We start from the raw sequence: 24,132 nt of genomic DNA on the forward strand, positions 1-24,132 counted from the left end.
TAAGTCAAATCTAACGTCTCCTAAGTCCAAACTGTCAAGATGAACCTCCACAGTGGCTACAGAGTGTGACTGTGTTGGGTCAAGGCACCATTTTAAATAGTTTTGTACATTATTCTCACATATGTGATGCTGACAGCCACGATACTGCAAACACTATGATTTTCGCTCCACGTCAACACCAACCGACCCACACTATAACAGATTCAGTGCACAGTACCTCAAAAACAGTGAGCGCGAAGGGATGAGCCAGATAGTCTGGAGACTGGAGCACTTTCTTCCTGTTGTCCCCATTCAGGTCGACGCTACAGAGCATGTGCAGCTTCGAGTCGACCCAGTACAACCTGCCTTTGATCAGATCTGGAAGGGAAGCAGCGGCGAACGGAGAAAGAGGTCAGGACAAGGTGAGAGGAGGTGAGGAATAAAACAGAAGAGAGGAGAATAATTGAAAAAAAGGAGAGGAGGCGGACGGTAGAAAAAGACAGGAGGGAGAAGATGAGAGGGGAGAAAAGAGAATGAAATCAATACGACATTTCATTAACAAGGGCAAGTCGATGGCTTTTTCACATTGCTGGTGACGCAACCACAAAGACAAAGAGAGAGAGAACAAGGAGGACATTTGATTATGTGATCTGGGCAGCTTCCAGTCAGGAGTCGTCGATAATAAATGTGCATACACACCAAAATCCTATTTCAAGATTCAAAATGTCCTCATTCCTCATTTTTGCTAAAAGATTGTAGATATTTCAAACTGCTTAAATGTCTAAAATTCAACTTTTGCAGCTTCTAACATGTTTAGTATTTGAACAGCAGGAGCACAAAAAAGCTGAAACACCAAAAACTGTCGGCTAAGGAGTAAGAGCTAAAATTGAGTTCAGTGCTGCAAGTATGAACACTAAAAGAAGTTGAAGTGGCTGATAGATTGCAAGAAGTGAACAAAACTTGAGCGCAGGATGAGATTTAAACACTGAAAGAAGCTGAAAAGTGATTACAAAAAAACCTAATTTTGATTGTAAAAACTAAATATGAACCCTGAAAGTAGTTGAAGTGGCTGCCGACTGGCAAGAATCAAACAAAACTCATGCAAGAAGAGATTTCACAACTTGAAGGAGTTGAATTAGTAAATGAAGGAAAAGTGATTTTTTTTTTTTAAAAAGTGGAAGGATGACTGTCAAACTATAAGCACTGAAAGAAGTTGAAGTGTATGTTGAATTGCAAGAAGTGAACAAAATTTGACTGCAGGATGAGATTTAAACACTGAAAGGAGCTGAAAAGTTATTTCTAAAAATTCAATTTTGACTGAAAACAATAAGTATGATCACTGAAAGAAGTTGAAGTGGCTGCTGACTTGCAAGACCTGAACAAAACTTGCATGGAAGAGGAGAGTCAACAACTGGAAGGAGCTGAATTATCAAATTAAAGAACAGTGATTTACAAAAAAAAATTTAAGTTTGATTGCAAACAGCAAGTGTGAACACTGAAAGAAATTGAAGTGGCTGCTGATTTGCAAGAATTAAACAACACGTGTGTGCAAGAAGAGATTTCACTACTTAAAGGAGTTGAATTATCAAATGAAGGAAGAGTGATTGAAAAAAAAAAGTGGAAGGATGACTGTCAAACTAACTATAAGCACTGAAAGAAGTTGAAGTGGAAGCTAAAGAAGGAGTGAACAGAGAATGAAGTGTCAGATTTTGTCCAAGTGATTAAAAGGTCTTGGTTTGAACATTTATAGACTTAAAGAAATGGTGTAGACGTACTGCAGAGGACATGTTGGTTCTTTGGTGTTTGTTCCTACCTAACGTGATCCCGTTTGGCCACTGGATGTCCGTTGCCACCAGAACCTGTCGGTCCACTCCGTTCATACCCGATTTCTCAATCTTGGCCGGCTCGCCCCAATCAGACCAGTACAGAAACCTGACAGAACCAACGAAAAACACACACAAATCAGCGAATGAACGCAGATGATAGGAGTCGTAAGTGGCATCCCAACACGAGCGTTCCACCCACCCGGACAGTGGATCCACGGCGATGGAGGCCGGTTCCTTGAGGCCGCGGTTGAACAGAACTTTCTGCTTGGTTCCGTTGAAGTTGGCGACGGAAATGGTTTTGGTGCTGAGGTCGGACCAGTACAGGTTCTTGTAAATCCAGTCCACGGCGATCCCCACCGGGATCTGGACGTTGTCGATCACCTTCTTGTGCGAGCCGACGTCCCCACGTTTGTCCAGCACAGTGCTGAGAAGCAAAACGGAACAAAGACCATCACAAAAGGGCAAGTTTTACTGTTTATGCTCGTAAATATAAATGTTACTGTGGCGGAAACTTGGACTCAAAAACATAGTCAGAGACATTAAGATCTTTCGTCTAATGAAAAAAGATTTTAGAGTTCGTCGTCTCTGCAGAGAACAGCAACTGGATTTCTGACTGTGCACATAAATTTTTAAAATATTGGCAAAAGTCACGTCTGTCTACATTGTCCTCCCCCTCAGGTTCTTTCCACCAGCTAGAACCCTCCATCTATGATTATTAATAGTTTTGGCAGTCCAATCCAATAGATGAAGTATCTGCTGCTGGTATTTGTGTTGGACGCCAGGAGTCTTAAGGGCTTCCTGAGACGTTACAGCTGTTGTTTTTGACGGCAAAAGAGGATTTGTCTCCAGAGAACCAAGGTCCATTAAAAGTGCTGCCAATTTATTAAAAGGATGTTTCTGAAAAGTTGCTGCTGCTGCCTCTATCACTGTATAACCTTGACAACCACAAAAAAATGCATGTGGACCAAGTAAAACATAATTTAAGTGTAACATCAATTTTGCAGTTCACAACCTGGTTTCTAAAAATTCCAAAGAAATGCTTCACTTCTGCCAAAGATTCATGTTCATGAATATAAAATTAGAACTGATATATACGAGAACATTGTGTTCTGTTGTCCCACCCCCTACTGGCTTGGCTTTAACATCGGTTTTAAACTCTCCAGTCCAATCCGACACGTTTTGTTCTGTGCGACCTGCCTGTATATGGCCTTCTGGCCCAGGTCGGCCCAGAAAATCATCTGCTGGTTGAAGTCGGCGTCCAGAGCCACGGTGTTCCTCTGCTGCTCCACGAGTTGAGTGTACTCCTTCCTCTCCAGACCCAGCCGGCGGATATCGCGGCGGTTGGTGAAGATCAGGCAGGGCTCCTTACCTGAGGACAAGAAGTATTTAGTGAAATCAGAGAGAAGGACTGAAGGTCAATCTCATTTCTTTAAATCAGCTGCCTGTGGTCGCACCGTTTCATTTTCTGCTGCTGCAGGCTTTCATACTTATTAGACTTAATGGACATTTTTAATTTAATCCTCTTATTAAACGTTAAAAACACGCTTTTAAAATGCCGTTTCCTTCCTAATCTCTCATATCACAAACTCAATTAGAAAATAACTATTTGCTGGCAGCGTACAACCAGAACAAATTCTGATTTTTAAATGTCGAGGTTCAATTTTGCATTGTTTATTTTGAATTATCTGCTGACAATAAACAAAGCACTGTCAGGATTAAGAATACAAACACTGTCTTTGTCAACAAGCAACACAATGAAGTCTTTTTCCAGCGGAAACAAGCAGCATGTGATGAAGGATGACGGAACCGTCGCCAGCTGAACTACAACCCCAGAGCCTTTCTGATTATATCCCAGAGTTTTCATTTATTTCTAAAAGGCTGTACTCACCGATGTAGTTCGTTTTACTTTTCGAAACATTTGAACGAATCATTTCTGGGTTCAGGGAGACTTTAGAGTGTCTGAGGTCAGATGAGCTCTAAAAAAAAGTATTTCTACTGCTCTGATTTATTATCACAAACCAGGATCGTTGGCTTTCAAGGTCAGGGTCTTAACTCAAAGCACACAACATACCTTTTTTTTTTTAAGGGCAGACATTGGATTTGGCACTGATGACGGCTCAGTTCCATTAAGGTTTTACAGTTTAGAATAATAACAAAAAATTCTATGTCCACATGAAAACACAAAAACACGACTGAAGTGATGTCGATAGCGTACCAAAATACTGTGCAGCGATACAACCCTGAACACATGTCGGAGAGTAGAAGCTGTAATAAATACCAGCAGAATACCAACGACGGTCCACTGAGGAAATCATGTGCGTTGACAGACTCTGACATTGAATATAGTGGAGCGTGAGTGTACATTTATGTGTAAACATGCAAGAAGTCCACCAAGTGTCCTAGAAAGTACACAAATTGGCTGATGTTAAGGAGATAACAGCACAAACTCATCTACACAGGTACAGAATATCTTAACCACGAAAGAAGTTTTCCAAAAAGTTCCATTTTCAGTGACCTAAAGCTGCATGTGTGTGTGGATTAAAGGGCAAAACGCATGATTTTTAATGTTATTGTTATTATTTAATGTGTGTAATTTTGAATAATAGCAATTTAACATGTTATTTTCCTGTATTTTCCTGTTTGTTGTGGGGAAGTTAGTCGCGTTTTGCTCCACTGATGTCCTCCATGTGTGACTAAACTCCTGAAGAAATACTTAAACCAGAGCCTCAAGAAACAATTCTTCTTACTTCGCTTCCTATAAACTGAACTGTGACTTTAACACACTGAAAACAATCTTCTGCGACCAACCTTTATTTACTTGGACATATCTTGTTTCATAACTGGAAAGCACTCATTTGACATTTTGTTTTTATTAGGTTTAGACGACTCAATCTAACACAGCAGCCCTGTAACCTTCATGGAGATCAAAATGTTCGATTTTTATAAAAAGCCCTTTCCTTTTTTGTGCACCAACACCAGTAAACAGCACGGACATAATATTAGAAATCGATATTATGCAATGAAAAGCAACAGGACAACACTACAGGCTCCAAAATGTTAAGTCATAAAGCTAAACACAAATAGAAAATAAAAAAAAGGTGCATCCCAAAGGTTGCGCATAGTGTCGACTCACCGACAGCCTTGCAGACGCCGGTGGTCGGGTCCATCTGGTAGCCATTGTGGCATTCGCACTTGTATCCTCCCTTCAGGTTGATGCAGATCTGGCTGCAAATGCCAGGATTCAGACACTCGTTTATGTCTGCGAACACAGAGGGGGGAAGGAGGATGATGAGGGCCGAGAGAAGACAGCTGCTGTCTGACATGTTTAATTAATAGACTCCGTTAAAAAGCCTCGGTTTGGGTAATCACACGTTTCCACGCAGCTCTGCTACAAACACAAAGACAGCTGCAAAACACACAAGATGTTCTCTTAACGAAATTACACCTTGCTTTTAGAAGTAGATCATCTTCCTTAAACATTCCCAGGATCCTGACGTGAGCTCGGGATACACAAAATGCAAATTAAAACCTGTAATTGCCGATGTTTTTGCCAGCTCGCTCCGCGGCAACAAGTTGCCCTCCTCAGAATTAAATGTAAATTCAAAAATGTTTTCAAGAGTTTAGTGGTGATTTCACATCTGAGGGTAGATGAAATGCCTCCGCGCAACCGGTGGGGCTCATTCCAGATGGGATTACACACATTTACCAACATACAGAGCGGTGTTTTGAGGCCAAGATTGGCTCCATAACAAAAACTGTGTCGGATCAGTGCCTCCTGAACGTAACCAAGAGGATTTCTGCTTTTAAGAAAACAGATTACAACACAGCCAAACACTCAACCCCTTCGGAGGCCAGAAGCCCACAATAAGACCATAGACTGGCTTAACTCGCAACAGCAGCCCACTGTGTGTCTGACCCGCCCGTTTGGATTAGCGATTTCTAAGCGAGAGACTTGAGGAGTAATGCATCTTTGGAAAATATTCACTGAACCCGAATGCAAAACGTGCGGAACAAAGAGTCTCTCCCGTCTTTGTGTTTTTACTTTCAAACGATCCAGAGAAGTAACCTGCCAAGGACGCCGTTGACAGGATTCATTTCCAGCGCCGTGATGTTTGTGGCAGACGGTTCCCTCTGATCTACTTTCCCAGCGATCAAAGTTTATTGTTGCCACGAAACAAAAGCGTGTCGGTGAACAACAAGGTGCTGCGTCTGTATTTTCCTCCCAAATAAGGAAGAAAAAACAGAATCACTGAGGCTTTTATGGCAACGTCTCGTATCGATAACGTCAATCCTTAACTTGGTTCAGTAAGTCGAATGTCAATAATCAGTTACAGTGTTTAATGCACGGCTTCGGATCAATTTATTTGTAGTGTAATGGGGGTGTTTGGGCCAGAAGCAGGATTGAAGGTTATCAAGGCAACTTCAGGTTTAACTCTGGGTTTTTAAGGACTAAAACGGTGGCTTACATCTTAACCGAGTCCATCACAACTGTAGATGTCCCAGAGTAGGATACATTTCGGATAACAAATCACTGCGTTATTAAAACACCAGCCACTTTATTGTTCTATGTCTTTGTAGAGTGATATAATTTTTAAAAAGGCACTGATAGAAATACTAAAGCATTATCGCCTCCTTGTCTATTTACCAATTTGTCATATTTGCTTTAATTGCTCCCAAAACCGTTTAACATCGCCAAGGTCGCAGCTGAAAGAATGAGGCTAAAATTGCCTCGCACGCCGTAAGAGTGAGACTGAATGTGATGTTTATTAAACTCATCATCAAAGTGGTTCTATTATACCTATTACTTTATTCATTCTTTACATAATTTGTCTTTTTTTTGTGTGAGTAGCACAAAGGGATTACATCTGTCATTTAGCTATGAAAGCCTGTGATTCGTGATGGTAGTTTAACTGAATCTGGCCTCTTTAAAAAAAGAAACCGACAGCAAAGAAGCTAAATTGATAAGCATATTAATTACATGTTCTCACAGTCTGCAGCTGTGTCGCTTTTAGCCTGTAATGCACTTTCGAAATCCTTGTGTCAGTGCAGGATTACTCTTGTTAGAAATGTGCATGTGACTGTGGTTGCTAAGGAAAAGAAGAATCCTCAGGTACAATCAGACCAGGTGTTTTTGATCTCCATTTCTTAAACAATGCATCCTTTAAGGGCGTTCCTTGGAGTTCCTATCAAAAACTTTGACATCACAAATTGTCCCAACAGAATTCCAAACAACCTTCGAGCAGTGCTGAGCTTGCCGATAAGTCAATTTCATGCAAAATGCTAAACGGTGTGTGCTGTTTTGACAGGATTGATTTTGACGTTTTTAGTCCGAGCAGCCGTCTACAGTAAAGATCTCGTACCTCCGCAGGTCTTGTGGTCTATGAGCTGGAGTCCCGGGGTGCAGTCACACTCGAAGCCAATCACCATGTCCTTGCAGATGTGGGAGCAGCCGCCGTTGTTGAGGAGACACTCGTTCAGATCTGAAACGCATGAAACGGGGAAACTTTTCAGTTTAAATTATAATCGTGTCGTCACAACAGTAACATTGTGGATTCAAGTCGATCCAACATGCGGATTTTATGACTGACATGATGCAAAAAAGTGGCATTTTCTAATGATAATGTGTGTGCGTGTCTTATTCTGAAGACGATAAATATTGATTTGGCAGTTGCTGGAGATCCTGAGCCCAACATTAGACTGAAGAGTAAATATATGAGAAAGATGTAAGGACAGGAGCAACTGGATGGTCTTGATCAATAGTTTCCCACAACAGACTACAATCCATGAATTACAAGGTTATTGTTTTGCAATAATGAATGTCTTCCATCTGTTTCCCAGACAAAATGTGAAAAGAAACTCATTCTGGACACTGGAACAAGTTCTTTCATTCCTTCAGTCATCACACAAACCTAATGACGATAAAGGAGTGTTGGAACATTAATCTGAAAAGGTATCCATGTAAAGAAGAAAGAAATGCTTTTTCCTGCTGCACATGGAGAACATAAAGTACTGCAACTCTGGTAGAAGAGAGCTTAGTAGTTTATTTATTCCCTGTGAGCCCTATGAGTGCAGACCTTCAACTTTTAAACACAGCAGCAGCAACTTTATTTACAATTCCTCGTTTTATTTCCAAGGACACCGTTTCACTCTTGAAAATATGATACGAACCTCTGCTGGGAAGACACTGCACGATTCCTTCAAACAACATTATTTAGCTGATGGCTAGCTGTGCAAGAACACTGCTGTATCCTAAAAACTCTTCCACCACCTCCTGAACGACACATCAGCGAGCTGTTTAAACTTCTCAATTAAAGAGGTCTGAACATAGAGGGTAAAAAGATGTTTTAAAAACCCTCTTCTCCTGCACTTGAACATGCAGGAAACCTACAATCTTTGACCTCACCAGCTCCTTTGCCCTCTGGAGTCAGCCCCTGCAAGCACAATTTACAAAATCCACCATTTACTGTAGTAACTCCGATGAAATAACGACCTCTAATCTCTCTGTGAACTCTGATTTTTTTGGTACTTAAATAACTGAAGCAGGTCCCCGGGACAAATCAACATAAAAGCAACAGACTGCAACAACCAGAAGAGCCGAGACTTTCTGCACAACATGTTTACGCCCCCTGTGACACCGACAACAAACCGCCCACACACAATATAAAAAGAGGAGCACAAGGTCCCCTGCCATCTGCAGTGAAGACAAGACGAATAAAAGAGCTGAAAACTATATACTCGTGAACACAATTTTAGTCAGCATTATGCAGCAAGACTGCACAACGCTGTGTTATAACATGCATCTGTTTGCAAGCATGTGCGTCAACAAGTATGCTAATAGAAATGCAGAATTGTTAACACCATAAATACCAGACTTTGTACATTTATTCAGCTTGTTTAAAGCTCAAACTGTCAAACGTACAACTAAAAATGAAGCTCTATAAAATGACAATGATTGAAATGAGTCTCTACAATTTCCTACATGAGTCGGGGCTCCAGATTTTGCAGCCGTTTCTTTGGAATGTGAAAATCAAAACTGAACAGCGTCGTATTTGTGCGAGTGCACGATCATCCTTATTCTGTTTTGGAGAAACCGTCATCGGTGCTGCAAAGCTACTGCGTCCGCCGTTGTGGTTGAAAGTGAGAAACGACCCATTTAGCTGTCGCACGTTCCAAAGATGAAGCGTCTGCAGCTGATTATTTTTAAAACAAAACGTGAGAGAGAAGAGGAAGCCGGTGAAGGAGGACAGGTCTGATTCAGTGACACAGAGTTACGACTGCAATATTACACAAATACTAACAACGATCAACGCTTCTGGCAATTAAATGATGGACTGCAGTGTTGAGGTTTAAAATACGCTCCACTTGTAGGAAACTCTGCACACAGAAAACAGTCCATGCAGATAAAGCCACCTCACTACAGCTTCTGTAAATGTGACTTTAGATTTTTGGGTACACACCTGCAGCCGGCCAGTCTTTAGGCCTGAAAATGTAAACTAGGAGGAGAAACGAACTCGACACGAGCACGTCTCATTATTTAACAGCCACGTCTCACATTGTATTGAGTCACCTCCAACAGCTTCAACGATAAATCAGAGACACAATGAAACTGTAAAACATTTATGCTGCACAGTTATATTTAAGCTTTCAGGTCAAAACTTGGTCACAAGCCAGAGACATTTCCACTTGACTTTCTACGGAGCTTAACTTTATCGGGACTTTCTTATCGGGACTCAACTCAAGCAACATGACGAGGCAGGAACAAACTTTAAACCAACCGTTCTAATCGCTAATGGACAAAAACAACCTGCTGCACCACAAGTAACTCAACGACTCCTTTATTCTTTCATTTGTCTTCGCTGCAGTGTTTAGTATAGCGAGTAACAAATGTACATTTAAAGTGACATTTCGCCTTCTAGTGATTACTTCTGAGTCACTTAATCAAAACTGTGGCTTCTTGTTTGGCCAGCGAGAGCGACTCTAATCTGAATTATTTCCAGGCAAGTAATCTAATCAGAAGTTTAATATACACACACACACAATAGCTTTGACGACTCCTTCACAGAATCATAATTCCATTTGAGCGTCACAACTTCCCGCATAAAGAGTAACGTGTTCTCGGTCAGGTTTGTTTTTTCGCAGATCAATGAAACTGGATTATTCACACGGTGTCTTTGTGTCTGTCTGTCTGTCTGAAGCGCAGTCACTCTGAAGTTTAGTATTCTGATTGTGGAGAGCAGAATAATCACTTTCAGGCTGAGTTCTTTGATCCATGAAAGAGAATTATTTAGAAGTGAACCGTAGGACGCACGGAAGATGCTCCGGGCGGGAATTATGTTAAAAAAAAGAAAAGAAAAGAAAAATCCAGATATTATCAGCATAAATCAAGGTGTAGCAGAGAGGGGATGTCATGTAGATTCACCCCATTTGCCTAAATTAAACTCTGTCCTGCAGACAGGGAAAGACGTCTGAAGTTATCGAAACGGCAAATCATCTCCTGAGCAGTGACTTAGCGAGCTGTCAGGAAAAGTACTTCGGCTTCTTTTTAGTTTGGTATAAAGCATTAAGACTACAACTAGAATTCAGGCTGTTTTACGTTGCTGATATTTAGCTTTAGCAACAAGCTCGTTCGAATTTGCACAGATTCTAGTACAAATATATGAAAATCAAACATAATCATCACATAACTCTCATGTATTCTGGCGCTCAGTTGGGAGAATCTGAGTACGCTGCTGAGTTGATGTCCCAAGCGAAAAAAAAATGCCAGCGCCCATTCCAGCTATTTTTGGTTTTAAGTAAACACCACAGCGCACATGAGTTTTCTATCCTGCTGTGAGCGAGCAGCAAAAAAAAGCTGTGATGGATTCATTTCATCAGATTAATAAATCATTCACACCAACAGATAAGTCTATGACATCTACAGAAAAATAAAAAAAGGCAGAAAGGCTGAAAATAACTGAAGTTCAGATTTGGGGGAGTCGTGATCTATTTTTTTTTTACAAACTAGGCAAAAAAACAACCAAAAAAGTCGAGTGATTGCAGTTTTAGATATGTAATAAATTAGACTTTGTACTCACTGCACTCCTTGATGGGTTCGTCGCTCCAGTCCGGACAGTCTCGGGCCTTGTTGCACACTTTGCTCATCTCGATGCACTCCCCGCTGCGACACTTGAACTTCTCCGGCCCGTTGCACTGAGTCACTGCCGAGAGATTTTACACGTTAAGCACCATCACACCGTCACTTTTTAATTTAACGTCATTAATGGAACTACGATTCACAACACGAGTCATCTCAGGGAACGTCACACAGAGAAGTACGTCCCTGAGAAAGCAATAACAGAAAAACGATGTTAATGTTTAATTTATTAGACCACCTGTCTGACTCGTTAAGCACTGTGTACATATATAGACCATCCAGCATCATGGAGGGCTTTAATTCACACTCAGCTCTGCACGTTTTACCATTTTGAACAGGAATGAGGAATTTCAAACTGAATTCACCTTTTTATAGCCAAATTTGAGCCACTGGGCTTCTCTGAGAAGTCACAAATGGACCAACATTCAATCATTAAAACTAACTTCTCTGTCCAGGAATGTGAGTAAATAACTAGAACTTGACATCTTAATCACGACATAATACGCTTTATTGTTTTTTGTTTGTTTGTTTTTTTTTGGCAAATTCATTGATAACAATAATTCTATTTTAGCATCAAAAATATCACTTTGGCTAAGGAGTTTGGTTTATGGATTACTGTTTATTTTATATTATTATTATAATTTTTTAAAATGCCTTTATATTAAATACTCAGTGAGCCTTTGAGTTGCCCCTAGAGGATAAATAAAGTTATTTGAATTGAATTGAGCTTCTACATACTGGTGTATTAACCGTTACCAACATTCCCAATGCTGTTAATTTCGGGCAGCTGTGGCATAAACCTCACACTGGGTGGTGGTCTAATACATTTCTTATGTGCTGTAACATCACTTCTTACAGCTCTCCTGTGTTTGTAAAGATCCAGGCGTGCGTTGTCCTTTGTCAAAACTTCCTGCTATGACTATATATTTTTAAAACCTGACAGATTAGTACAAGCTCTCTTTCAGATTAATTTCAGCAAGTGAGACGGCAGACAGTCGCTCCATTTCGTTTACATCCATTTCCCCATGTCAGGTGGCGCTCTGCTCCCTCTAATCATAATATTCTGTAAGGTTTGATGCTTCATTATTTTCACACCTTGTAGTGTGTGTTGGTCAGATTAGAGAGAAAAACACGTAAAGTTTCTGTGTGATGCAACCTCATATCAAGACCTGCGACGATTTTACAACTCCAGCTCCTGTACTGACACATTTTCAGCTTCACTGAGGTTTATAGGCTGTTTTATATAGCAGCTGAATAGTCAAGCCAAACGTCTACTTTTTCAGCTGAGAGAATCAGAACCACAGCCCAAATTGGTCACTAAACATCTGTTCCCGAAACCACATTTTATGCTGAAAAGGAGGAAAAACAAACTCGAGGAAACGAGACAGTTGCGACTTTGTTTTTCTTTTGGTAAATGCATCTTGTAGAGGAGCACGTACAAAAAAGAAAATAAAAGGATTGAAAACCCCAAAAGCGAGCAACAGCCTCAGATTCCTGAACACATCGCACACGGTGAACGAACAAACGCTGCTTTTGTACCTGAGCACAACCTGAGGTGACTATTAAAGGGTTTCTTGTTGTAAAAACACATCTGGAAAATGTGTCAAGATGCCAAAAAACATCTACAAACTCAGTTTCTGCATCTCAGGACAGCCTGAGGTCAAGTGTAAAAACAAACATCTAAGAGAAAAAAGTGTGTGTTTGAAGCTGTGCACTGGGGCTGGAGCTGAACCTGAATATGGTATTTGCTAAAGCACAAATAGAGCTTTTATTTAATTAACAGGTAAACAAAACCGGTAAAGAAAATGAAAGCATTCTAAATAGTTAGTTTGTGCTGATGGGACAATAAGAGTGAAGGAGAAAGAGAGCCCAGACACAGGTAAATTCAAATATATGAAAGGAAATAGTACACCAATACCCCAATATTTTGTTTTGATTAAGTTTTCTAACCTTAACTGGTTTGCTGATATTATAACCTCAATGTTTGTTTGACTGGGAGGAGGAGATTAGCCTGCGGTGGCTCTGGCAGCGCAGCTACTACCTCGTACTGTGACGCCTATTTGCACTTTTAATCCAACACAAACAACTTTGCCGCCTCAAATAGAGATCCAAATACAAATACTGAGCTCCCTGCACATCACACACACACACACACACCCTCGGCACGTACTGTTTTTGCAGTTGGCTTCATCCGATCCGTCGGCGCAGTCTCTGAGGCCGTTACACTGCCGGCTGCCCAGGATGCAGTTTCCATCGTCGCACTTGAACTGATCCGGCCCGCAGGTGCGAACAGCTGCCAAAGGCAACGATTACACATGTGAGCGGCGCTGGCACAGGGTATTGATTACACAGTTAATTTACAGACTGGAAATTGATCAGCAGCAGCTCTAATGATCAAATAAAAGCCATTTATCAAGCAAGAATATATAGAATGTGATTTTATTAGGAATATCGTTGGGTTCTGGATACTTGCAATGACATTTTTCAGTGTTTTTAAGTGAGCTGCAAAGTTAAAAACTAAAAAAACATTTACTAGACCATCACAACAGCCCTATGCATGGATGAATCGCCATTTTTACACATTGTTGTCTGTCAGGAAAGCTCTGATTAGTAAAAAGACCAACCTAATTGAAAAGGTGGTGATGATTAACGTTTTATTCATATGGATTCATTTGGAGAACACTAGACACAGGACTGAATATCAAATAAATAATGTTGAATTAAAAATATAGATGTGATGGAGTATAAAATGGACCACAGGTTAAGTTGTTTTATTGTTTCTGCCAAAAAAAAAAAGCAAATGAATTATTATTTTTTGGCTGAAGTTAACATAATAAATGAAACTCCTTAAATTATGCTCCAATACTTTTACCACAGGATGATATTTGTTCATGTTTTAGCCCATTTATACTAAATTATCAAATCAATATCAAAATAAAAGCTGCAAAAACACTAAATATTCTGTGTCAACACAAAACACGTAGACTGCTTGTAAACAGAAGTTTGCAGATGCACTAATAAAACATTTAAAGTATTAACAATTGAGCAGATGACTGCTTAAATGAATATTGTTTTGTCCATTTTTCTAACATGAGAATGGCAGCTGGTGTGTACTTACGACAGTTGGCTTCGTCGCTGCCGTCCTTGCAGTCCGGGTCTCCGTCACACCTCCACTTCTTGTGAATGCACTCTCCGGAGCGGCACTGCATCTCGCTGGACGAACACTTGGCCGGCGGCGTCGGGTGGCGGCCGCATCGAGACGGAGACTCGTCCGACTGATCCTGCAGCGAAAAGAGAAATTGGCATTTTTACAGATTCCTGAAATTAAGAGGTCCTACAGTTGTCTCTCTTTTTTTTATTTTTTTGCTTTAAACGGGAAAACAGGTGTAATTTAAAATAGTAAGAGATACTGCAGTACGCTCATGTTTTGGCCAACACTCAGCTTGTGAAAGCTTTTCCATTTATTATTCACATGCACTCTGTAGCCGTTTCCTGGAAGGAAGCCTGAAATGTCACAAGGCTTTTAAGGACCAATTACAATGGAACAGAACGGTGTGTTTTGAAATGACATGTTTTGATCTTGCATTGGCATCAGACTCACAGAACGAGCATACAAATACAGCATGCTTGCACACATACAAACAGGAACGGAGCATCAATGGGGATAGTAAATCTGAGTGTATGTTATATTATTTTGCAGGACAAATACGCATTTCTTGGCCAGCTGTACTGACTTCCTGGAGTGCTGATATTACTACGAGGCCACGAGACAACCAGCAACAGTCGCCGTTAAAACCACAAATTGTTTTTACTGTTCAGTTTTGGCACCATTTAAACGAATGTGCTAACTAGCAAGCTTCAGAAGTGCAGGTGTGCAGATTCTGGCAGCGTTAGACGGAGCCAGGCTGGCTTTTTCCTCCCCGTTATTTCCATTTACCTGTAATCTAACTCGCAGCAGGAATATAAACAGGCATTTTTTCCCCCCAAAGGTGCCTTTCAAAGGGGGTTTGGAAACCTGGTAATTCTCATATTGTTGCATATTATAGCTGTAAAAGGCACAAAGCGTTTGCTACCACCTCCTAGGAAATGCAGAAGCTACAAAAGCAGCATGCATGCAAGAATACAACAGGAATGAAGTGCATGTGCCATTTAAAAAGCTACAGATTTCCAAGCACCACCCTTTGTGTTAAAGCTCAAAATTTCAATCATGTGCCGTGTGGTTGAAGTACTTCATAACACAATATCAGACACCATCATGCAAACAACCCCCCGAAGGACACAGACATCCCTGATTAACCGGTGGCTGGTCAGTGGGACGTGCAGGTCAGACGCGACAAAGCTGCGAGTGTTTAGCGCTCAGATCTCGGGCGATTAGCTCATTAATTAGAATTAAAAACCGGCCGATCAGATCGGAACGGGATCAAGGAGGAGCAGCAGGAAGTGGTTTCTCACACTTTCATCAGCTCACAAAGTCACTGACTCATGCGGGAGCAGATTAACGGAGTGTGAGAACGTGCGCCGCTGCACCACACTGACGCAGGACCGGCTGGGCGTGAGAGGCCGAGACCAAAGGGAATAACAATGACCTTCCCGATGTGCGTCGCGTTTTAAATATTTGCGGGCGTTCGTTAGGGCAGCCGGTGATGATCGCGGAGCCAATTAGCTGCTACGTGGGAAATTGTTGAGTCAGTAAAACTTGTCCCAACGCGTGTGAAAACGTGTCAGGAGTGCCAGAGCTGGTGTGCGATTGTGTGTACGAGGCAGGTCAATAACCACGAGCTGTTGGGAAAATTGAACCTGCTGAACCGGTGCGTGCGCGGGGAAGTCACACAGGGCAGGTTATTATAGTGAGGATAAACCTGCTTAGAAAATGAGAGCAAGTGTGTTTGTGTCTGCGTGCCTTTGTAAAGTCCTTTGTGATTAAAAGTGTAGGAAATCCAGACGAGAGGGAAACCGACACTAAAGCAGGGATCGACCAACATGTGTTTTTTTTCAGGGTGATTTAGTCGATTGACGACATGCATGAATCAAGTCCAACAAGACTTTCACAGCTAAAGGTTCACATCACAGCATTCATTGCAAACTGCATTATTTCTATGTAATGAATTATATTTAAAGTTCACATAAAGATGTAAAACCAAAGAGGTGCAGACGCTGACCAGAGTTTACTTCCAACTCCAACCACCAGAGTTTATTGTAAAGTCTAATGAATTTGTTGATTAAAACAGGAAAAGGTCACAGAGAGAAGGGTCATCATTGCTCTTTATGAACACTGATGTTGTGCCAGGAACTCCTACTGTGGCTGCTCCTGCCAATCTACTCGCCCCAAGTTCAAACTCAAGCTGAGGAAATTTAACATAACATGAGCAAGAGCCTGAGCTTCAACCCTAAACTGAAACTTTAGAAAAACTTTGCCCGTGTCAAGTGTGTCCTCAGTCTGAAAGGGCAAAAACAGAACACCCCACGTGCACGTGATAAAACCACGCAGACATGGCAACCCAGCCTTTTTCTATGATGCCATTTATTGTCTTGCACATATCTAACATCTCGCCGCAAACATGATTTATAGTCTGGTGCAGAAATCTGGTCGTGGTTTCGATATACAGAGAAATTCACTACTTACGTCTAATAAATTAGTTTGAGTTTGTCCATTTTCATTTGTTTTCCTCAACTGCAATCATGGTTTTGACGTAAAAACACTTTAAGTAGTCTAGTTTAAAGAGTAGGGATTGTTGGTAAGCATCAATTAATCGATTATAACTGCTGTTAATAATTTAGCAAACTGAAAATGTATTACTAGAAAGACAGAACACCAAGGACAAGCACGCTAGGAAAATGCATTAGCGACTTAAGAAGGCGGTCAATGAGACGACTCACTGTGGAAGTTGGTAAATGGACACCATGAGAAAGTCTTCCTCGGCTTCCTTTTAATCATTCATGCTCACAACTTGTAATCCACTTCCCAGAGTGTCTGATTATGCATTCATGCGGGTAAGTTAGCGTGCAGCGCTTCCTTCTTACCTGGCAGTCGACATCGTCGTCGCACACCCAGCTGGCCGGGATGCACGACGAGTTCCCGCACTGGAACTCGCTGGGACCGCAGGAGGACGGAGCGCATTCGACCTCGTCCGAGCCGTCGCCACAGTCGTCCTCGCCGTTGCACACAAAGTTGCGGGAGATGCAACGACCGCTGGCGCACGTGAACTCGTTTGGGGCGCAGGTGATGTTTCCTGGAAGACGAGGAAGAAAATGTGAACACTCAGTCACTTAAAAAGAAACACAAAGTCTTTGATTATTTTTTATTTGACTGTATTAAAAATTCTAATGCTGTACAAAAATTTGAATTTACTCAATTCAACCAACTTGATTTTTAAGCTGCAAGAAGACAAGTTACTGTCAAGTTCAAGCAAAACTGTCTCCTGGCCCAGTTCTGGCTGGAGTAAAGCATATTTCTGTTGGACTGTGAAGCCGTGAACATGTTCAACATTTGGCAAATCTGATGAATGAATCCGGTTCAAAGAAGTCAAGAAAGCACTGCCTGAATCCAGGCCGCCGACTGTAAAGTTTGGTAGAGTAAGAATGATGGCCTGTGGCTGGTTTTCATGGTTCAACCTAGAAGACGAATCCTTGAATGCGACCTGTACGATGACGTTTCAGACAATTTTGTGCCACTTTGGAGGAGACTCTTCTACAAAGCCAGCTTCTTAATGAAACAGTTTGCTTTGGAAAAGCTAAACTGTCTTTCACTGAGCCGTGACCTCAACCACATTAACCACCACTGGGATGAACTAAAACACTGACTGCAGCCTAATTTTCATCACCCAGCATCTGTGAACAACCTCACTAATGCCCCGAAATGTGGTAGACGGTCGTCCCAAAGGAGGGAAGGCGGGCAAAGCAGCACGATAATTGTGCCCTCGGTAGTTTTCTCGCCAGGATAATTTATGTGTATCCTTCAAGTTTAACAAATGTGCTGATTGCATTTCCTTCTTCGTGAGATTCCAGATTTTCTCATCTTGTATTGATTGTATCTACAGGGGGCTTTCCTGCTCGGAGGATTTTCTGGCTTCACCAAACGGCGCCAAAGGAAAATCACCTGCGCCAAAAACCACAAGAACTGAGAATGAAAATACCCAATCAATGCTTTAACTTGTTCAGTTTTTTGAGATTTGTATTTACTCAAGATGTTTCTGTTTAGTCAGAAATGGTGAGAGATAACAGCAAAGTGAATAGATTTCCTTAAAATAAAGCAACAGACTCGTTGCCTGTACTGTAAATGGGCCGATCGTGTTTGCTGTCATGCGTTGTAACGCCCCCGAAGGCCCGCAATGAGCAGAAAAAGCCGTGATGCTCATCAGCCAAATCAGCTGCAGAGAAACAAGGAGACATTTGTTAATTGTTTGTTCGCATTAAATATGCACCCTTGTCGTCCTTGATCTATGTGCCAGCGTGATTTACTGCGGCGTAGCGCGATGCACGTGTTCAGGCAGTGACCTTAAAGTAAGCTGCCACCAGAGCATGTAAATCAAAATCTTACAGCCACATTCTGTCTTCCTCCGGTTGCATCCGCCCACTCCTGCTTCTCTAAACGCTGGTGTTTTATTAGGGGGAAAGCAGACAAGAGCACACACGGTGCAGTCACGGGGTCTGCTTGAAACGGCATACGGCTTCTGAACACATATCCAGTATGCCAAACTTATCCAGATAACATTCCCAAGTAGCTATACGCGTGATGTGCTGCATCCCACAATGAGTTGCGGTCACTCCGCCAGCTCAGGAAATTCTAGCCTCAAAAGATCCATTGATGCGGGAAAGACAGGCAAGTACATAGAATTGCTACGGTATGATTTGCTGTGACACTTATTGCAGTAAAAATAGCATTTTCTTGTAGTTGGAAACTCTTTAAGGAGCTGGGAAGCTTGCAAAGTGGCAACCAAAGCCTGCAATCAATATGTACAATCCCATTTTTAGCAAATTATTTCATGTAAATGTCTGCACTTTATTCCACTTATGCAGTGTGTTGTATCCAAGAATGCAATTAAAAACACATTTGCGGTCTTAAAATACAGTACACACACCGTGATGCAGCACCACTGTGTGTACTACTGGTATCAGCGCTGATGCACAACACAGCGCTCGCTGAACATCGACGCGTTTCAGATGAAACTACCGACGTGCTCATTAGCATCCTCCACTCTCAGCACAAATGTCAAGCGAGGAAATCCAATGCCAATAATCAATCCTTAACTCATAGTCAATTTGCTCTGGTTTAACATCCAGCGCATACATCGTTTTAAATTCCCCTCGAATCCCACGTTTTCTTTCTTCCCCTCGTTAAAATTTTCCAGCGCGCTACGGGCTGCTTCTGTCAGATTCGGTTATCTTTGTGGGTCGCGGCAGAGCTTCACGCTCTGCAGGAGGAGCTGTTGGTGTGTTTATGTTGCACAGTGTTTAGGATAAACAGCTGGAGGATGGGAAGTAATTGATACAGGCATCCCTGACACAGTCTCAGTACTTTTTGCAAATACGGGACATCAACTGTTATACTTAATAAGCAGCACTTAATGAGCAGCGCTTCTGAAGAATTGTATCGCTGCACCTCGAAGAGCCACGACAGTCTGGTTAATTTGCACTAAAGCCGTCTGCCCTCTCACTGTAGTAATGAGGCAGGGAAGCAAACAGCGCAGCTTCAGTTGTAAAGGAGGCAAAGTTCAGAATGATTTTCATTTGAAATTCATTCATCGAGTCCTGGGCGGAGTTCCTGCAGCTCTCAGCATCCAACAATCCATTGTTCTAATAGGGAAGTCAATTGTTTAACAATGCTTTTAGGCGATCTATGTGAAGTCTAGATCAGAAAGTGTCTTGTGTCCACTTGAGACACCATCATCGGTGATTTCAAGTGAACAAACACCGTAGCTGCAGTCCAATATCCACACTCTATAGCATAAGAACAACTTTTAGCATGCCTCATTATGTAGCATAACAAATACAGTACCACAAAAATACCCTGATGTCCTATTACAACCAGTTGAATTTCAGCGTATGCAAGCTAGCACGTATTTTCTGGCCATTCTGACCCATAATCCTCCATTTAGTTGTGCTGCATGAGTATAAACAAGCACATTTCGCACTGCAGAGTGCGAAGGTCAAAGCTTAAGGTGCATTATTGTGATGAAGTAGTATTTCCCAGTTGTATGCAGGCTGCATGACACAGTACGTACTTTAACTGTAGTACGTACTCGCAGGAAAACGTGTGATTCAGAGCTCAGCCTATGATCTGGACAAATGAAAGTTACTGCTTGATTATGACAAATTCTACAAATTGTGCCTGAAAACTTGGAAATTATGCTTTTCAACCCACTAAGTCCAGTTAAGATCAATATAATATAATTTATCTACTGCTAAGTCCTCTGACAACTGCTTGGAAATAAACTCCATTTGACTTAATAGTAACAAAGAGTAAAGTTGGATCTTCTATACCAAAGTTCATCCTGGTCTTCAGATCAATCAGTATTAAAGACAAGCTGCCTGAAGTTTAATTTCAGTCCTCTTCTATCCACTTCTGGTGCTACATGTCTATGAAAACCAGCACAGTGTTTGAGTTCAGGAACTAAAGGTTAACAACGTCCCGTTACGTGACTCAAGTGATTAACGCTCAGACAAACGTGGACCAATACAACTTCCACCTACCACAGTTGACTTCGTCCTCTCCGCTGTCGCAGTCCTTCTCTCCGTCACACTTCCAGAAGATGGGAATACACTGGGTGGTTCCTGCTCCGCAGCTGAACTCATTCATGCGACACGTCCTCATGTCTGCAACGGACAGAAACAAAAACCCAACATCAGCACTGTGTTGTTTGGATTCTTGTTTTATTTGGTAACGTTTTAGCCATTTTGTGTAATTTGAGATGAAAACAAATCTGCTGCTGGTGCTTTAGGGAAAAAGGAAACAGACGAGTAATTTAGAAAGGAGCTGGAGAAATGCTGGACCCGCAAAACATGGAAAAATAAATAAATAGGTTCCTGTTGGTCCTCTTCTTTCCTCACCATGCAAAATGTGGTTATTAATTTTCAGCTGCAAAAATCATGCTGATATTCCTGTTAAAATAATGCAAGTCTTCATCAGGAATGAATCATTAAAATCACATCAATGTTATTTTTTGCAGAACATCTGAGTATTATGAGGAGAATTCACCAATTTTTAGCAAAGTTTTGAGCCTAAATGTGTCAATCAGAAAGAAATACAGACATCTCAGATAATTCAGTTTGAAGGACAGCTCATTTGTACATCTGGGACTTTTAGAGTCACATTCAAGCTTTGGATCTCATTACCAATTCTGATTAATTAGCCTTCATGTGACAGATGCCAGAAACAAAACTCAGCTCCACGTTGGTTCGTATGTGATCCTTATACGTCTATAGTGCCCCCGCACAGCTGCAGCCACACAGCTGTCGGCTCTTCAGTGTTTCCCTCCGTGACAGCAGAGCCAAAAATAACAGGAAGACACAGCACATTACTGACTTTTGTGCTGGAAAATGGCGAGGAGCTTCGGGCAAAGTTACCTGTCGAGAGAAAGATGTTTCACTGAGGTGTGATGGCGAACACAAAGTCCTCACTTCTCTGTGCGCTTACGACCAGAAAGCTGGAAGCTGTTACATAATCCGGTTTGCTGGAACATCAACAGCTGAGATCCTGAAAATCTAATTTATATAACAATGTTGAGGTCTTCTATCAGGTTTACAGGATAAATATTTTCTCTCATGACATTTGAGCAACATCAGTCCAACTGTGTGATATTTTTTTTTTGCTTTACAGAACGACTGTACGCAATTAATCCACGTTTTTTGGTTTTTATTTGCTTGTTAATTAAAAAAAGAGGAGCCACACATCCAACATAATCTCTTGTATAGACAGAATATCAAACCGTATGCATGAAATGTGACTCATCAGCATACATATTCACACAGCAGTACTCGTTTCCATAAAATTTCAGCCCCAAGATCTGGTTTGCCTCTTATCCCTGCGATCTTCCACTGAGGAGGGAGATAACAAGCAGCGAGGCACATAAAAACTGGCTGCGCTGTGATAAGAGCAGCTCGGCGGAGCAGCAGATGAAGGTGAATTGAGAAGTGGCTCCTACAGATGTATGAATTATTGACTATGAGAATTGTAGTTTTGTTGATAAGCCAGGTGACGATACGCCGCCGTACTTCTGAATTCAGTCTGGCGTGCTCGTCTCTCTGGGACACGCTCAAAGGATGACAATGCACACAAGACTCTGAGTGGCTTGTTGATTTTGCGTTTTCCTCGACGAGTACAAGGTCACAAGTCGCAGTAGGTCGACCAGTTTAATAATGAATTGGCTGAGTATTCACTGGGGATGTCGGGAGGTGCAGTACGTCTGTCCCAAGCCACACCAAAATCTTGAAAACTTGCTGCTTTCCTAGGTTGCCCATTGAGAGTTCACCAGACAGGCATCAGCACATGCAGGTGGAGTAACAGGTGTGCTGCAACTTGTAGGTTAAAAAACAAAAAGAAGTCCAAAAATGGTGAAAGTCAGCATCGATAATCAGGGACCAGTTACAAACGACTCAAACCTATCTGGGCAACTCAAGACAAAAATCAAGATCTATACACAGAATTCAAGCTGAGAAGAGTGCAAGTTGTAATTTTATATTAACATGTCATCTTAACGTTCACATCCTAAAATTCTGTTCATTCATTCTGTTACCGTTTGTGTTGTCACTGCGATGCTACTCACACAGTGTTCATGAAGGCTAACTTAGCCCGTTAAGGCTAATATAGCTCATGTTGTGAGTTGGGCGCTGTTGCTAACATTAGCATGCTACTGACACTAACGTGCTAATCATAACATAAGATGCACAGAATAGTAAAATAATGCCAGAGTAGTGATTTATTAAGACAAATGCATTAGGAGACAGGAAAACATGCAGGACTCAGCTTGCAAAGTGCAAACAAAAAGCAGAAGATACACAGCAAGTGTTTGAAGTTCACAGTTTAGAAACTAGCATGAGTGAAATGTACTTAGGTACCGATAATTAGAATCAAAATTAACTTTCTTAATGATTCCTTCGAGTTCTGAACTTTGGAATCGGTTCTCGATGCCTCATCCTGCCGTCCAGCCTGTCGTTAGCATGCTTTGTGCAGCTGTCTGTGGTTTTCCCTAATGGTCTTATCACAACATCACCATGAGGAGGACGTTGAGCATCACAAACAGATCAACACACACATAGCACACTATATCTGAAGCTTACTAGAGACAGAAAAACAACGCCAAGACCTCACAAGCAAACAGAACGAGTGAGTTTGACACGGCATTTGTTGGAATAGCTGAACGCTACACTTCAGTTTTTTGTAATGTTAATATTCTTTATATCTGTTTCACCTAGCCTATGTATTATTGATATTCTTTTTTCATTTATAAGGTAGCTGTGCATTGCTGTAGAAGTCTTGCCATTTTTATTACTTGAAAGCACCATTTCAGTTTTCTTTCGACTAAATACATTCATTTAATTGGATTATCTTTTGCTTTTGGTATCAAGAACGTCAGAATTTCCATGGGACCATATTTCCGATATCCTGACATGAATATTTTGCATATTCTTTAAATACAGTTGTGCACTGAAATCAAGACGGCAGCACTGACTTCTTTAAAAGTTGTATGGTCTGTACCTTGCTATGTGAAGTGCTATGAGACGACATATGTAGTGAATAAAATTGAATTAAGAAACTAATTTAGATAAATACATGAGTAAACATTCACATTCTGTCGGGTAAAAGATTAAAATGCGCCAGCAAAAGATGGAGAAACTGTTCGCAGATGTAAACAATGCAGGTGTAAAAATATTAAAAGAGAATCTGAACTGCATTTCTGTTTAATTTACAGTCATTGTCCAGATGAAATCATTTCCTCGTTGCCATAAAAACTGACAATGAAGACGAAACCCTGGTTGGGTTTTCAATCAACAACTCAGCAGAAACTGAAGATTACTTCCTTAACACTGATGTAAATGTGAGCACAGTGCACAAGTCCTTTACAAGGAAATGTAAAGTGAGCATGCAGCTACAATCACACACACACACACACACACACTCAAGTCCATTCCCTGCTGCCAAGTCATGTGCAACAGCTGGTCAAACAGCACTGTGATATAACAGCTACAGTAGATGGG

General features: G+C 41.4%; 1 protein-coding gene across 2 annotated transcripts in view; it reads right to left on the reverse strand.

Moving 5' to 3' along the window:
* Positions 1–24,132, reverse strand: part of vldlr (very low density lipoprotein receptor) — a 68,014-nt gene that overhangs the window by 18,866 nt on the left and 25,016 nt on the right. For both annotated transcript variants that reach the window (XM_008298957.1, XM_008298956.1), the window contains exons 4-14: positions 20,629–20,751; positions 16,960–17,168; positions 14,057–14,219; positions 13,109–13,231; positions 10,880–11,002; positions 7,166–7,285; positions 4,939–5,064; positions 3,003–3,174; positions 2,005–2,229; positions 1,793–1,911; positions 218–357 (exon numbers count right to left, since the gene is read on the reverse strand). In XM_008298957.1, coding sequence (XP_008297179.1) covers positions 218–357; positions 1,793–1,911; positions 2,005–2,229; positions 3,003–3,174; positions 4,939–5,064; positions 7,166–7,285; positions 10,880–11,002; positions 13,109–13,231; positions 14,057–14,219; positions 16,960–17,168; positions 20,629–20,751 — 1,643 coding nt within the window. The remainder of the gene's footprint in view (positions 1–217; positions 358–1,792; positions 1,912–2,004; positions 2,230–3,002; positions 3,175–4,938; positions 5,065–7,165; positions 7,286–10,879; positions 11,003–13,108; positions 13,232–14,056; positions 14,220–16,959; positions 17,169–20,628; positions 20,752–24,132) is intronic.

Source organism: Stegastes partitus, unplaced genomic scaffold, assembly GCF_000690725.1.
Source record: "Stegastes partitus isolate 25-593 unplaced genomic scaffold, Stegastes_partitus-1.0.2 Scaffold1363, whole genome shotgun sequence".
Lineage (NCBI taxonomy): Eukaryota > Metazoa > Chordata > Actinopteri > Pomacentridae > Stegastes > Stegastes partitus.